This window comes from Nicotiana tabacum, chromosome 22 (assembly GCF_000715075.1).
Source record: "Nicotiana tabacum cultivar K326 chromosome 22, ASM71507v2, whole genome shotgun sequence".
NCBI lineage: Eukaryota > Viridiplantae > Streptophyta > Magnoliopsida > Solanales > Solanaceae > Nicotiana > Nicotiana tabacum.
In genome coordinates, this window is record NC_134101.1 from 214,857,703 (window position 1) to 214,875,261 (window position 17,559).

The window sequence follows — 17,559 nt, forward strand, 5'->3', positions numbered from 1 at the left end:
AAAAGCTTCTCGTTCTAGCATAATGACAAAATAATTTATAAAATATTTTAGGTCATGGGTTCAACTATTATATATAAATAAACATTTTAGCATTTCTTGAATTCCCTCGTCTCCAATCGTGTCTCTACTCTTGAGTTCCATTATGCATTAATCAGTTACCAAGGTTTACAAGGACATCATAACATAATTAAGTAAGAACCCTCTAGAAAATATTTTTCAATTCTTTCGTATTTAGTTGGCTTAAATATTTTAAAAAATATTTTATTTGTGAATTCAGTTTTCTCCATCCCTACTAAAATTAAAAAAATTTCAACACTATCTTTTAATCTTTACCGCCCTATCCTCACCCCCAGATCCACACCCTCACCACCCATATCCTAGACCCCTAACCTACATCCTCACAACCCTGTCACCCTACCACAGTACCCCCGCTCCGGCCAACCTCCCCCTCCCTATACAACGACTTTGCCCTTGGCCTAATAGTCACCCCTTTCCCTGGCTCACTTCCCCGCCTCTGTCCCACCCCCTTCCCCTTCCCCTCGACCCATAAACTCTCAACACCGGTCCCACGCTCGCTCTCGAACTTTGGGATCTGAAACACGAACTCAAATGTTATGGGGACACATTTTGTGGTTCAGAGTTTGTCCGAGGTCTAAAGTCAAAGGTCAAGGTATAGAGTTCGTAGTCGTAATCGAGATCTGAGATCAAGGGTCGAATGGTCTAGGTTTGGGGTCCGAGGTTGGGTTTCTAGGTCTGGGGTCAGGGTCCGGGATCGAGGTTGAGGTCGAGGTTCGATGTCGAGTTTGAGGTTGAGGGGACATTGTCGGGAGTCAGGACCCTCAACCCTGACCTCGACACCGGACACTTGCCCACGATTGTGGAATTTTGACCATCGACCATCGACCCTTACACTCGACCCCCAACTCTTACCCTATACTCAAACCCCGACCCTCGACCCCGATACCCGACCTTGACCGACTTGGGGCTCGCCCGCAACTCTGACCTTGACCCTGAGCACGACCCCCTCCCCCCGTCACCTCACCTCGTCCCGGCCCTAACCACGACCTCGACCCCAACTCAAAAAATGAAAAAATTCAAATGTTTCAAAATTCTTTACTTAAGACGGTTAATCAAATAGCTACTTGTAATATTATAAAGAAGTGTTCAAATTACTAGAATTTTATTTGGCAAATATTTTTATCTTTTGAAACTCTTCAATATAATGATACTATCCCTATCTTCTAAAAATATTTAAACGTCTTGTATAATAAAAATTATACACAAATTGAAACTTTATCTTCTTTTAAATTTTATGAAAATAAATGCGTGAAACATGTTGCTTTATAATTTTAAATTATATTTTAATTTTTTAAATTATGGATATACCTCATAAGGGGTGTACGTGTAGAATTTTCATTGCATAGGGAGTGTAAGTATTTGATTCTATTAGCTCCAGTTTGGATATAGATTTTGGCTATTTTTTCCAAAATAATAAAATAAAAATTGAAAGACTATTTATTCATGGAATTTGATCAATTCTTGAAAAAAAATTTGAAGAAAAATTTTCAAGTTCCGAAAACTGACCAGGTGAAAATTATTCGTCCACTCACAAAATTCAAAATTTTCAAGTAAAATGCACAACTTTTATTTTCAAAAATTATTTTTCAATACAACTTTAATTTTTTTTTTAAGTTTCAACTAAATCTATGTCCAAAAGTCAGTTAAAATATAGGGTGTGTATAGAAATTGAGTCATATTTATAAGTTGTTTAACGTAATTAACCCAATGATTAATTAATTAATTATTAATAAGATATAAAATAGAACAGAGACCAGTAATGTTTGAACAACATAGAAACCGCCACAAGCCCTAGACTACAGTCCGCTGAACTGACTTCTCAATTCATCAACTGTGCCCTGTTAGGGTTTCAAATCTCAATCGAAGGTCGAAGCCATGTCGAAAAGGTGAAAAATTGTAGCATTAGGTTTGAAGGATTGGATTTTAAAATTCTCAAGCAGTAGAACTTGTTATTTTTATTGTTTTTCCTTTAAACTACACTGCTTTACTTCTCCAAAATCACTTGTTAGTTCTGAAGTAGGTTTTCTTTTAAGTTTTTAGAGCATTGGAATTTAGTTGACGATGCCTTACTCGCCCTCTCTTTGTTACGGATGATTTATCTTTAAATTACATGCTTTAGTAATCTCTCTTTTAACTCTTTTTGAAACTTTGTTGTGGTGCCTAGCTTTGTCTGTTTGTGATGGGACTTCAGAAACTTGTCACTGAAAATGCCGTTAAGGAGCTTTAGTCGTTCATTTGAGATGGTTTATAATGTAGGGATTATTTAATATTGGATGTTTGCTTTGTTCTGTTAAAAATTATGATACTATGTGTATTTTAAAAGTTGTTATTTTTAACGAAATAAAACATTGGTTAAAAGTGCTTTGCTTGAGCTTAGAGTTTATGGGAAACAGTCTCTCTACCTTCACAAGTCAAGGGTTGTGTACACACTATACTCCCCAGACCTCACTTGTGGGATTATATTAGGTTTGTTGTTGTTGTAAAACATTGGTTAGAACATTAAGGATTATTTTTTCATCTAATAGTTTTAATCAATGTATTGCTTATTCCCCATTCTTATTCCACATTTTATCCCGCATAACTTATGCGTAAAAGAAAAAAATGAACCAAACATGGTTAAAATGATGCAATGATTGATGAGGAAAGGAAAAGTGAAACTAAACAAGTAAACGTTGTATTAACTATGTTAAATGTTAAATTTTATGTGGGGATTATTTCTCTCCTACTCTCAACCAAACATCACCCGAGTTATTGATCGTGAAATGGTTTTTTAAACTAATTGTTTATTTTATGATGTTTACGGCCACTATAACAGAAAAGAAATGAATTGCCTGCTGTATAAGTAAAATCTTTCATTCTAGCATTTCCAGATCATTATCATTGTACTGTCTATACAATACATTGTAGTTGTTGGGATTGGCGAAGTTGATTGTTAATCCTAAATGAATTAGTTTCTCTCGTAGATAGTCATATACACTCATATGCGTTTTTCGAAAATCTTTTCCAGGGTTCTTTGCAAGTTCTTTGCACGTGGAGCATGTCTAAAAGGAGAGCACTGTGATTTCTTGCATGATTCGGAAGATGTTCCAAATAATGTAATGTTCTGGAGATTTTGGTTAGAGTGTAAAGCTTTGATTTTCTTCTTCATCATCTAATTGATTTTACCTGATCTATTGTTGCAGGTGTGCACATATTACCAAAAAGGAATTTGTGCCTTTGGCAGCAGGTGTAGATACGAACATGTTAAAATTACTCGATCACAACCTTCACTTCCATCTTCATCAGCTAACATTGTTGAGTTGAAGAGAGTTAATGCAACTGATCAGTCAATTTGCTCTTCCTCTACTGCTAGTAATTGTCCACAAGGGAAAAAAGAGGAGCATATGAAAACATGTGAAACGAGGGAAAATCAGCTTGATTTATTGAAGCATAGTCAGGAGATAGAGTGCGGTGTGTGCCTTGAGCGTGTTCTTTCTAAGACAATTATGGCCGAGCGGAAATTTGGGATACTTTCTGAGTGTGATCATCCATTTTGTATATCGTGTATCAGGAATTGGCGCAGCAGTTCTCCTTCAATTGGGATGAATGTCAATTCTACTTTGAGGGCCTGTCCTGTATGCCGAAAGCTTTCATATTTTGTAATTCCAAGTGTCATTTGGTACTCAACAAAAGAAGAAAAGCAAGAAATCATTAACAGCTATAAAGCAAAACTCAGGTTCCTCTGATTCTCCTCTTCCTATTTATTTTAACTATGTTATCCCTTTGGATTCTGAACTCGAATAGCTTTAAGAGCTATTAGTATGGATGTGACTTGTCCCAAAATGACAGACAACAGTTTCTGAAATGATTTTTTAACTCATGTATTAAGATATCATATACTAATTTCAATCATGTTATGTAAGTTTTGTAAGAGTATATGTTGAATATCTTCACTAGGATGGTATTCTATTTCAGGATAACACTTGTTTATTGGTGGTAGTCTGAATTGAAAAATTAGCTTTTATACTTTGTGGGAGATCTTATTTATAAAATGTCCATCCGTCATTAAATGGCGGCGCAGTTTTTATTTCTTTTCGGATTGTTAAAAGTAAGTATATGGATATCAGTTATCACGCAATATTTTTTGATTTTTAATTTTCAGATCAAAGTAGTTCGGGATGCAGGGTGTATCTCAGTGTTGCCTCAAACTTGTGTATCTATAAAATGCTTTCCCCTTCCCCTTCTTCCGGCAAAAGAAAGTTTAGAAGTGAAATTATAGTGTATTTTTCCTCTGAAGTAACTTTTTCTGTCAATCTTTGATTTCAGGTCTATTGACTGCAAGAATTTTGACTTTGGCAACGGGACCTGCCAATTTGGAGCTAGTTGTTTCTACAAGGTGCGGAATGTTAAGACATCTGTTTGTCTTTATATGCATCCAAATAGCAGTTGTATATTTTAATTAATAATTGCGAGAAACAATACAAGGAAGAAGGAATTGACAGCAATTCAGCTTGATTATTCCCTCAAGCTATTGGGGGTTAAATAAATAAGTATACATGTCCTAAGAAAGGAAAGAAAATCAAATTATCTGATTAAAGGATCCTAGAATTTCTACAAGATTCTAATAAATACTTATAAGATTCTAACACTCCCTCCCAAGCTGGTGCATTAAATCATATGTACCAAGCTTATTCCAAATAAAGCTGATATGATGACTAGTGAAGGATTTGGCGAGAATATATGCAAGCTGAGCATTTGACTTCACGAATTTCATATCAATGTCTCCCGAGAGCATCTTTTATCTGATAAGGTGACAGACGATCTCGATGTGTTTAGTTCTCTCATGGAACACCAAATTTGATGCAATATAAAGAGCACTTTAATTAGTGCATACAAGTTTTATTTGACTGATTCCTCCAAACTTCAATTCTCCTAGTAACTGTTTAATCCAAATTAGTTCGCAAGTTGCCACAACCATTGCTTAGTATTGTGTTTCTGCACTCGATCGGACGATCACATTTTGTTTCTTGTTCTTCCAAAGTACCTAATTACCTCTTACCGGGACATAATATCTAGATGTAGACCGCTTATCAAAGGGTGATCTTGCCCAATTAGCGTCTGTGTGTCCAGCAATTTGCTCATGGTGTCGATCCTTAAAAAGCAATCTTTTGCTTGGGGCTAATTCTATATATCGAAGAATACGAACAAGTGTATCCCAATAATTATCAAATGAAGACTCCATAAATTGACTTACAATACTCACAGGAAAAGCGATATAGGGCCGAGTCATTATAAGATAGTTCGACTTACCAACCAGCCACTTACACCCTCCAGGATCACTAAAGGGCTCCCCTGTCATGACAAAAGCTTGAGATTCGGGTCCATAGGAGTATCAACTAGTCTATAGCTTGTCATACTTGTTTTCTCAAGAATGTCTAGGGCGCACACATGCTGTGAGATAACAATTCTTGATTTGGACCGAGTGACCTCAATGTGTAGGAAATACTTCAATCTGCCCAGGTCCTTCGTCTGGTAGTGCTAAAAGAGATACTGCTTCAATTCAATTATACCATCTTGATCATTGCCCGTAATCACTATATCATCAACATAAAATACCAAATAAATGCACAGATTTAGAACAATATATCGATAGTATACTGAATGATTAGTCTCTCTGCAAGTAGGGTGGCATGTGGGCCGGTCCGGTCCCTAAACGAGCCAAGTGGGCCAGTCCAAACGATCCCGGGGCGGTCCTTAATTAAACGGGCCTATCGGTCCCGGGCTAAACGGTCTTTTTGGGGGAATCGGCCCGGGCCGGGCCTATGAACTCATGGTCCCGGGCTAAATGGGCTAAGCAGGCCCAACGACTGAATATTGCTTTTAAAAAAAAATTAAATAGAAATTAGAGAGAAAAAGATGTTAAAAAAATATCTAAGGCAATGCCTTGAAAATTTGTTATAGCATTGTGACCTAAATTTTTTAATTCAAATTTAAAGACAAAAATATTGTAAAGAGATATGTGGTTTGGTTCGGGGAGCTGGGGGCAGGGAAGGAGGAACAACATGAGGATTTTCCCTTATTCTTATTTTTACCAAAAATATTTTTTAAGGAAGCCATCTTAATTAATCAAGTAATAGCAAAGCGTTCTTAATATTTTTTAAGGAAACAGGTGGTTGTTTCATATATGCACATCCTCAAGATCACCACAGAGAAAAGCATTCTTAATGTCCAACTATTAAAGACACCAAACAACTGCCCTAGATTTAAAGAGACGGAAATATGCTTTTTTAGCCACGAGGAAAATTATCACTGTAATCCAACCCAAATATCTGAGTATACCATTTGGCAACAAGGTGGACTTTAAGTCGATCAATTTGACCATCTGGACCAACTTTGACTGCATACACCCATCATCAGACCATAGATTTACCCTATGTTGCTCGGACTCTCCGAAAATATAGATGGGTGCATGTCGGGTGCGACATCTGTTTTGGAGAGTCTGCGTAACATAGGATTTACCTAGAGGTAGATGAACAAGTTATCGAATACACTAGCATGTAAAACAAATATCTCTTCGATCATAGTCTGTTGCCATCCAGGGTGACATAGCGCTTAAAGATAGAAATTAAGGATAAAGATGATACAGGAGCATGATGGCTTGATGATAAACAATGATAACTCAAACATCTATAATGAGAATTGGGATTATGAGTGGATCAAATACTTTTTCGGAGTGCAATTGAAGGACTAGGAGGAGACAAGTCCACATTAGGACATGACGTCTTGATGTTGGACACTAACAGTGTTGATTAGTCAAGAATGGTGGAGCTGTAGAAGGTTGAACGGGAGCTGTTGGAGCTATAGGTGGGAACTTGGGCATTAAGTTGTGGAACTGGAGCTATAAGTCATGAAACTGGAGTTGTAGGTGATGGAGTTACGGAGGAAGGTGAAGGAGGCTTAGTGGTTGAATCTCTAAAAGATGGAATTGGTAATACCTCAGAAATATCTAAGTGATCACTTGAACCTGTTAAGTATGGTTGGTTTTCAGAAAAGGTAACATCAGCAGATATAATACACCGCTGGAGGTCAGTTGAATTACATCGATATTCCTTTTGCGCCCTCGAGTAACACAGAAAAACGCATTTAAAGCTAAGTGCATGAGGATTTAAGGTTATGAACAAAACATGTGCTCCCAAAGACACGCGGAGGAAGATAATACAAAGGTAAGTGAGGAAATAAAATAGAATATGGAACTTGTTTTTGGTTAGCTGAGGATAACATATGATTAATAAGATAACAATTTATGTTAGTTTGTGTAGGCTCTATTTGTTATCTACTGTTCCTTTCATCGAAATTTATGTGACAGATTTGTTGAATGATGTTTGACATAATATGCTACAAGTAGTATCTGTGAACCTTTATCAAGAATCCAAAATATGAAATTTATTTAACTACTCAGAACTTAAATGAATTTCTTCATCAGGTAATTTCTAACTTCTAGCTTATTACCCCCTTTTTTATATTATATAGCGGTATTTGACTCGTTAATTGTTTAAAAATGGAAGAAAGACTTTACATGATTTAGACATGAGCTAATTATGTATAATATACCAAAAATATCTGACGAATTCTATGGTCTGGAACATGTTATGCCATTTCTATAAGAGAGAGTAATTAAGGGCAAAATAGGAATGGTATGACTAAAAAGTTCCCAAATATAGAGTGTTATCAATGTTTTGGAACAGTCTAAAAATGAGTAAAAATGAAGATGAAATGGAGGGAGTTGTCCCAGAGCTTTGGTTCAGTGGTGAGGATGCGCTCGTCAAGGTCTTGAACCCTTCCCTGGATAAAGACTAGTAGAGGCACAGGCTCATACTCCTCATACTCCTCAGACTTTGGACCTGTGGCCTAATTGGAGTTGGCTATAAGCTCACAGGGGATTTCTCCAATATTAAAAAGGAGAAGAAACAGAGGGAGTATTTTCTTTGGTTATTCATATAAAATCAAGAGTGTTTCATACTTGTGCCAATTCAAACTTTAGTAGAAAGCGGGCTATATCAGAATTAGTAATTTAGTTTTTCACTTATTATTTGCTCCATACAAAAGTATTTTTTGGATAATTGCTCTTTACAAAAGTATAAGCACCTGCCTAAGCAGATGCCTTTCCCTGCTTCTTTTTCGCTAATTATTTTCATCAATTTAATTACGGAAAAGGTTCAAATATACCCCTGAACTTTTTAAAATGGTTCACATTTTCCCTCCGTTAGTAGTTGGGGCCAAATATGTCCTTGCCGTTACTAAAATGGGTCATATCTACCCTTATCTCAAAGGAAAAATTACTAAGGACTGGTTATCTTTAATTAGTCTGATAAGCATAGTTTGCTGCTGACGTGGATAAAACTTAAGCCAAAATCCTTCGTCATTGTCTCCCCATTACTCTCTTCCCCATCTGAAAAGAATCAAAAAAAAGAGAAAAAGAACTTCTGGTCAATAACAACGAGGTAAGAGTTTTCAAGCATTCATCCCCGTTCAAACCCAAACTTCTTCTTTCATAGCCTTAAATTCTTACCACTCCTTTTAACACCTTTACTATTGCTAATTGTTGAGAAGAATGTATAGTGTAGAAGTTAGTTAGGTTATTAGAAGTTAGTTAGTGGGCCATATGTACAGCTGTCAACTACTAATATATTATTAGGTGATTAAGTGTTGTATAAATATACACATGTACAGTACATGAGAAATGAGATTCGATATTTCCCATACTCAGCTCATTCACTCTCTTCTTCCTTCCTCTGCTTCCTTTCTCTGTGGCTCCTTTAATGGCTATGCCTCTCTTAACATAGTATCAGAGCTGGGCTTAATTCCGATGGGTTCAACAATGGCAAACGAGTAAAGAGAAGGTACAATTGAGGATTGTTTTTTTTTTTCTCATCTGGTTCAAGTTGCAGCTGAAAATACGATCTCCCCTTCTAGTTAGGGTTTGTTGATTTCTGAGCAATTCACCAATTTCTTCCTGAATTTCACAACAATTTGAGTAAGTAACTCTCCTCAATCTCCAAGTCGACAAAATTAATATGGCGATTAATGAAAATGAGTCGGCGTCGGCTACTGTTACATCACCTACATTTGATACTCAGAATATTGACTTAGTTCATCACAATCATCCTTTGTATATTCATCCTTCTGATACTCAAGGTACTGTTCTCATCTCGATTCAGCTTCGAGGATCTGAAAACTACTCTCTTTGGAGTAGATCTATGAAAATTGTGTTGCATGGCAAAAACAAGTTAGGTTTTAGGTTTTGTGCTAGGAACCTGTAGAATGGAGCTTTATGATCCAAGTCTTCATGAACTTTGGGATCGATGTAATGCTATCGTTTTAGCTTGGATAATGAACACTGTAGCACCTAATCTACTAAGATTACAAGGTCTTGGAAGACATTCGTGAAAGATTTGATAAGGTGAATGCTGCTAGATCGTTTTATCTTCACAAGGAAATTGCAAAATTGACTCAAAATAATGTCAGAGTATTTCTCAAAACTTAGAGAGTTATGGGATGAGTATGAAGCTTTAGCTCCTCCTCCTTCGTGTGGATGCCCTGAATCAAAGCAACATGTAGAACATTACCAACTACAGAAATTGTATCAGTTTTTTATTGGTTTAAATGATTCATTTGACAATGCTAAAGATCAGATTCTTATGATTCGGCCACTTCCAAATGTCAATCAGGCTTATGCTATGGTAGTTAATGTTGAGAGTCAAAAGGAAAAACAGTGCAGCTCTAAGTGTTGGCATTAGTGATTCTACAACACTGATGAGTAAAACTAATGCAGGAAATGGAAATAGCAACTTCAAATCTAGAAACAGTCTTGGGAGATCTACACTACAATGTGACTATTGTCACTTGAAAGGTCATACCAAGGACACCTGCTCATGGATACCCTACTGATTTCAAGGCCAAGAGAAAGAGGTTGTTCAGGCCCTCAGGTGAACAATACATTTACTGCCAGAGGATTTCAATCTCCTGACCTTCCTCAGCCTATTCCACGACCATCTCCACAACCTACTCCTCAGTTTTCCCCTGCTCCAGTGTTTACTCAAGAACAATATGATCAGATATTGCATATGCTGAACAAAGGAAAGCAGGTAGAATCAGTGGCTAATGCAGCAACTATGAATAACACAGGTACTATAAGAGCCTTCATGTCTCATCTAGTTAATGGTAACTGGATAGTAGATATAGGGGCCTCCAACCATATGGTGCACAATTCCAAACTACTAAGTGAAATCAAAGATCTGACTAGTATAGACCATAACAAGGTTCACCTTCCTAATGGTGAGCAGATTGCTATCAGTTACTCAGGAGTCTCCACAATCTTCAAAACTAAATCATTACAGAATGTATTATACATTCTAGACTTCAAATACAACTTGCTTTCAGTCTCAAAGCTTACAAAGGAGTTAAGATGTCTTGTTGCTTTCTTTCCTGATTTCTGTCTTTTTCAGGATCTCTTGAGTGGGAAGGTAATGGGGATTGGTAAGGAAGAATGTGGACTTTGCATCCTGAAGCCAGATATTCCTGAAGGACCAGTATAGCAGCTGAATGCAAAGCATAATAACAAGCTAGCATCTTCTGCAAATAATATCTCTAGTTCCAATACGATAGTTTCTTGTAAGCCTACTAAGAATTGTAGTGTCTCTATGGCACAAGAGATTGGGACATGCATCTCTAAAAGTTCTACAGAAAATTAGTAGTTTACCTTACATTCCTATGCAAGATCATCATTGTACTGTTTGTCCTATTGCTAGGCAATCTAGACTGCCATTTCCTCACAGCATCTCTAGTTCTACCTTCCTTTTGAACTTGTACATGCTGATGTATGGGGTCCATACAAGGTCCCAACTCATAATGGTAAAAGGTACTTTATGACATTGGTGGATGACTTTTCTAAGTATACCTGGATTTTCTTAATGAACACAAAGGCAAAATCTGTTGTGCTGAAAATGTTTTTAGCACTAGTTCAGACTCAATTTGATAACAAGGTTAAGTGTCTCAGGTCTGACAATGGTACTGAGTTCTTCAATGAGCAGGTAACTAGTCTCCTGTTGTTGCATGGAATCATTCATCAGAGTTCCTGTATGTACACACATCAGCGGAATGGTAAAGTTGAGAGAAAGCACATGTCTATTCTTAACATGGCAAGGGCTTTGAGATTTCAAGCCTTTATTCCACTCCACTTCTGGTGTGAGTGTGTTTCCACAGCAGTCTATCTTTTGAATAGATTGCCTACTGTTTTGTTGAAAGGAGCCTCCCCATTTGAGAAACTTTATGGTAAGGTCCCCTCTCTCCAGCACTTGAAAGTCTTTGGAAGTCTCTGTTATGCCACCTCTACTAGTAAATCTGATAAGTTTAGTCCCAGAGCTATTCCTGTTGTCCATCTTGGCTATTCCTCTGTGCAAGAGGGATACATTCTCTATGGTCTTCACTCTAAATCATTCTTTGTAAGCAGGGATACTGTTTTCCAGGAGGATATCTTCCCTTTTAAGCATGACCTCTCTGGCTCTTCCACTCTATTTCCTATTTTGGATTTGATAGAACCTGATTGTTCACCTCCTCAGTTCATCCCTTCTCCTGGACCTCCTCCATCTGGCTCTCCTTCTTTTACTTCAGGTTCATCAGTTGATTCTCCTCAACCATCTTCTTACCCTTCATTATCAAGTCCTTCTCCTATTGCTCCTCCTCATCCTATTAGAAAATCATCCAGGACCTCTGTTCCTCCTGTATGGTTAAAAGACTATGTTGTCCCCTCAGACCTCTGTTCCTCCTGTATGGTTAAAAGACTATGTTGTCCCCTCTAAAGGAGCAGTTTGCAATTATTCCATTTCCCAGTATGTCTGTTATGACAAGCTGTCTCTTGCCTATCAGACTTGTATTGCTATATATCCTGCTGTGTCTGAACCTACTTCCTATGTTGAGGCCAGCACTGATCCTAAGTGGATAGAAGCCATGCAGGCTGAAATTGCAGCTCTTGAGGAAAATCAGACATGGTCCATTGTTGATCTGCCTCCTGGCAAGTCTCCTATTGGCTGTAAGTGGGTGTTCAAAGTCAAATATAAGTCCAATGGGGAGGTGGAGAGGTATAAGGCTCGACTGGTTGCTAAGGGGTATAGTCAGCTTGAAGGGTTGAATTACAAAGAGACCTTTTCTCCTGTGGCCAAAATGGTGACAGTAAGGTTTGTGGTGGCTTTCGCTGCAGCATCGGGATGGTTCATTTTTCAAATGGATGTGCACAATGCTTTCCTCCAAGGAGACCTTCTTGAGGAAGTTTATATGCAAATCCCAGATGGCTTTGCCAGCCATGGGGAGTGTCATCAGATGAAAGTATGCAGATTGCATAAGTCCTTGTATGGACTCAAGCAGACTCCCTGAAGCTGACTTCTGCTCTCAAGGATATGGGATTTGTTCAATCTCATTATGATTACTCACTCTTCACACAAAGGGTAGGTGGTGATCTAATAGTAATCTTAGTGTATGTTGATGACCTATTGGTCACTGGGAACAATGTGAAGCTCATTTATCAAGTGAGAACAGACTTGCAGGCTAGATTTAAAATGAAGGACTTGGGAGAATTAAAGTTCTTTTTGGGAATTGATTTCTGTAGATCTAAGGAAGGCATTCTGATGAATCAAAGGAAATATGCTCTTGAGCTTGTGTCTGAGATGGGATTGGCTGGCAGTAAGCCTGTTGCTACACCTCTTGAGTTTAATCATAAACTCACCTCAGTAGCATTTGATGAATTTATGAACAAAGGGGAAGCCTCTACAGATGTACAACTTGAGGACCCAGGAAGCTATCAAAAACTTGTTGGCAGACTGCTGTACCTGACAATGACAAGGCCAGACATTGCCTTTGTTGTTCAAGTACTGAGTCAACATATGCATGCCCCTAAGCAATCACATTTGGAAGCAGCTATAAGAGTAGTCAAGCACATCAAGGGAACTGCAGGCTTGGGCATGTTTATGCCAGCAAAAGGTAATAAGGAACTAGTTGTCTATTGTGATTCAGACTGGTGTTTGTGTGTGGAAACAAGGAAATCCATCACTGGTTATATAGTCAAGTTTGGTGAAGCTGTAATTTCCTGGAAGTCTAAAAAACAAAGCATAGTTTCCAGGAGCTCAGCAGAATCAGAATTCAGGAATATGGCAGCTACTGTTGCTGAAGTCACTTGGCTAGTTGGTTTATTTGGAGAGCTTGGAATTGCAGTAACCAATCCTGTGCAGCTGTTCTATGATAGTAAGGCTGCTATACAGATTGCAACACATCCCATATTCCATGAAAGAACAAAACACTTTGATATTGATTGTCACTTTGTAAGGGAGAAAATTCAGAGTGGTCAAATTCAAACACAACACATAGGGACTAAAGAACAACCTGCTGATCTACTCACCACGAGTCTATGCAAACCACAACATGAGTATTTGATTAGCAAGCTGGGAATGAAGAACCTCTTCCATCCCTTAGCTTGAGGAAGAGTGTTGAGAAGAATGTATAGTGTAGAAGTTAGTTAGGTTGTTAGAAGTTAGTTAGTGGGTCATATGTACAACTGTCAACAGCTAATATATTATTAGGTGATTAAGTGTTGTATAAATATACACATGTACAATACATGAGAAATGAGATTCGATATTTCCCATACTCAGCTCATTCACTCTCTTCTTCCTTCCTCTGCTTCCTTTCTCTATGGCTCCTTTAATGGCTATGCCTCTCTTAACACTAATTTCTCCTTTTCCAGTCAAAAAAATCGACCAAGTCTAAAAAATAATTTGCTACTGTTTGCACGAATCTGAAAAATAATCATGCTATCGTGTTACCAGAATCGCCCTTAGAGACAGATTTGCATGGGCAAAAGAATCGCACCTGGCAAGTACCTCCCCCCCTAAAATTGGAATAAAACTTTGGTTATGAAATTTGTGGATTTTGAGATGATGGGATGAAGAAAAAGGAAAACAGAATGGTGGGTTTGGTGAGCTGTAGAGTGATTATATTAGATGACCAAATTCCACCATTTTCATAACCAAAAATATTGCAGTCTTTGGTAAACACTAGTTGATTGAGTACTAAATTGCAATCTACCATCATTAGCAGTTTGGATTTTCTTTGGATTGGAATATATAGATTTGGTCATGAAAATGGTGGAATTTGAAATGATGGATGAAGGGAAAGAAAACAGATTGGTGGGTTTTGATGAGAATGGTTTTACATAGTGAAATAAATTAATTTTGGAAAATGGTGATTGAGCTTGGGAATTGGTTTTTCTAAGAGAATTTTCGGATGGTGAAGGAGATGATCTATTATTAAAAAATACTTTAAAATAAGATAAAAGTGGACGTGGCAAAACTTGGTGATATTTAGCTCCTAATAATTTTTTCCGTTTGAAATTAAGGGTAAATATGACCCATTTTAGTAACGGCAAGGCTATATTTGCCCCCAACTATTAAAGGAGGGCAAATATGAACCATTTTACATTGTTGAGGGGTATATTTGGACCTTCTCCGATTTAATTATCACAGATTTGTGCTTCTTCTTTTCAAGGAATCCAAACTCCAGTAAAACTTCTATATACTGTAAAATTGACCTTTACAGTCTACTTCACGCTTTGACCAGGTGAACTTTTAGACGACAAATAGTCACAGTATGTGTATATTGAGTGGCATGGCAGTTCTAATACATGTTTCCCTGCTCATGGATATTGTGTGTGTGTGTGTGTTGTTTTTACACTTTGTGGTGTCTGCTACCAAGGAAGTGAATTTCGGAAGTCCTATGTGCGATAGATAAGCTTATTGTCATATGCCTTTGGTGCGAATCATTTACTGTGTAGCTACTTAAATATGTTCTTTATAATATTCTGGGAATTTCCTTAATTTCTCATCAACTAACCTTAAAGGGCGTGGTTGACTTATATGAGTCGTTTTACAGAAAACCTCTTTGTTGTCTTACAGCACACTGTCAAGCCAGGCTCAAAGCTATGGAATTCTACCCTCATGCCCGACTTACGTGGCTCAAGCTTCTTAGACGCAGATGAAACGGAAAGCGGCTCTGATGGAGATATGGAAAGCTTCAGAGCTTTGTTTGAGGACTATAGGGATGGAGACTTGGAAGAATTTGCCGAAGCAATGGCTTTTATGCTATGGCTGCGCGATTCTGATACAAGTGATGATGAATGATTGTTGGATGTAACCTATGTAGATATTGGAATTTGGGTAAAGGTGTTCTTAATCACTGAACAAATTTTAATCTGATATGAACCTTCAGAATTAAGCTTTTGGTTTTGGTGAGTAATGCTTATTGACCTTTTCTAATTAGTTTATTTTGCCCCATGACATTATTTTTTGGTGGCGGGTTGTTTTTAGTTTCTCAATTGTTAGTTGCTCATTTTTATTTAGTATTATATGTTGGAATCTTGGCTTTGGATGATGGGCAAGTAGTTCAAAAGTTGATATTGAAGTATCACTGCAAATAATATATGTACTGCTAATTATTCTCATCTTCCGAAATCCAATTATTCTCATATAGGATAGTAATTCTCCCTACTTCATGAGAGTTCTTATATTTCCCAGTTTCCTCTGGTTTTTGGTTTTGCATTCCTGGAAGAGAAGGGAATCGGACTATGTTCATAGATTGGTTTAATCATTTAAAGACCCCTCTCTCTGTGATTATATATATATATATGGGCGTTTTCTGTCCGCCGAAAATGCTGCCCGCTGTGCGGCAGTCAAGTCCCCACTTGACTTCAGCCTTGCCCGATTTTCTTTTGCTTTCGAGGTTTAACACTTAGAATCAATCTAAGGCAATGTAAATATAGAAGGACACAAGCAGATTTACGGGAACCCTTTCCCAACCTTTTATAAAATCAATTACAAAGGAAATTCTCGAGTTTGGCAAGGTGCTGCCACCCTTGGCAGACACCAACTCACAAAAATAGCTGACACTTGCATGAATCTGCCCTATAAAAGCCCCTGGCTAAGGCATTCCATGCTGCCACTCGTTTGGCAAGGCAATGACACATATTTTGCCATGATCAAGCCTTGACATAGACAACCTTATGCCTACATCTTTGCTAATTTCCCTCCCTAGGTACTTAGCCCGTTTTTGGGGTTGCTAACATACATTTATATAGTGTAGTCAGCCCAAAATTGTTTCCTATTTTCAGTTGACATCCCCCAACTGATAAGACATGATCCCCATGATCAAAACATGCATGTCATGCCTAGAACATGCCTAAAACGTGCATAGACTTAGCCTATAATCAGCAACTCTTGGACAAAGGCAGCTGTAACCGCCCAACTACATGGCATGTGCACAACACACTTGAAAACCACTCCATGTGCGTTGCATGTGCGCGTTTCTTAGCCAACTGCTTCACGCCCAAGGCTGGCTTTGCGCCCAGCCTTGGCCTTTGACACTGCTCCCGCTCAATGCCATCGCCACAGCTCGTCGCCCATGACTTAGCCTCACGTACGTCCGCTGCCACAATCGCTTGGTCATGTCAAGTCGCCTCTACTTGATCAAGTCTGCCCTTTTGCCAATGCCATCTGATTTTCAGCATCAAGTCACCAAGCCATGATGCGATTCCCTTTGCTAAGTCGTTTGCCCACAAGTTCCTTAGGTGCCAGCCCGCTCACCTAAGTCATGGCAACATCATATTGCTAATGCCACTGCCTTGGCACTAAGCTGCCCCATTTTAGCGCCGAGGTATTTCCCGTTTTGCCTTGTCAAGCTTCCGTTCAGCCCGCCTAGTTCCGTCAAGGTCTTGGACTTTGCTTGCACGCATCCCACTCATGTTTTGGTGTAGTCCGTCACACCGTAGCCCTCAAATCGAAGTGTAGTCCGTCACACTTGCCCTTGCAACAGTATGTTGACATCGACAACACCCGCATTGTCTTGCATGTTGATTTCCCCGCACATAGGCCAATGACAAGGCCATCATGCCAAATCCTCGCCACTGCCGTGCCGCTTGCCGATCAGCTTTGTTAAGGGTCTAACAAACCACCCCAACTAGTTGAATTCGACGCCCTCGTCGAATAAATCCCAACACATGCTCGCCATTTGCAAAGACATCACAAGTTCAGCACCCGTTTGAGAATTACGTTGTCCTTGCCCTCAAGTGCAACGTTTTTTTTCTCCCGTGGTCCAATAACTTCTTTTTTTCTTTTTTCGTTTTCCTTCTTTCTTCCAGGTAATTTCAATTTCTTTGGTGATTTTAACAGAAAAACTATATGATATAGATGCAGGTTGCACCCCAATGTCAAGAGATCAGTTCAAATTGCATTTGTTTACCCTAATATTACAATATAAATAGTCACTTCCTTCATTTTCAATTATTTCAATGACAAATTATAAGCAAATGAAAAAGGAGTCAAGCTTGATGCTCTTTAAAGCTATAGCTTAAAGTTTTATTGACAATAATCTTTGATGGAATCTGGGCAGAGTCGGAGAGAGAGT

The 17,559-nt window shown here is 38.3% G+C and overlaps 1 protein-coding gene across 5 annotated transcripts; it reads left to right on the forward strand.

Moving 5' to 3' along the window:
- Window positions 1-1,825: 1,825 nt before the first annotated feature.
- LOC107829875 (putative RING-type E3 ubiquitin transferase C3H69) lies at window positions 1,826-15,515 on the forward strand. Of its 5 annotated transcripts, none has more exons than XR_001658031.2 (6): window positions 1,826-1,964; window positions 3,086-3,173; window positions 3,261-3,793; window positions 4,384-4,453; window positions 9,890-10,242; window positions 15,057-15,191. XR_001658031.2 is itself a non-coding variant. In XM_016657344.2 (5 exons), exons 1-5 carry the CDS (start codon window positions 1,954-1,956, stop codon window positions 15,279-15,281), a joined length of 927 nt encoding a protein of 308 aa, XP_016512830.1. In that variant the 5' UTR covers window positions 1,826-1,953; the 3' UTR covers window positions 15,282-15,515. The 5 variants fall into 5 exon arrangements, 3 of the variants coding, with proteins under 3 accessions (XP_016512830.1, XP_016512831.1, XP_016512829.1); XR_001658030.2 differs by lacking the exon at window positions 15,057-15,191 and adding an exon at window positions 10,563-13,750; XM_016657344.2 differs by lacking the exon at window positions 9,890-10,242 and having other exon boundaries at window positions 15,057-15,515.
- The last annotated feature ends 2,044 nt before the right edge of the window (window positions 15,516-17,559 follow it).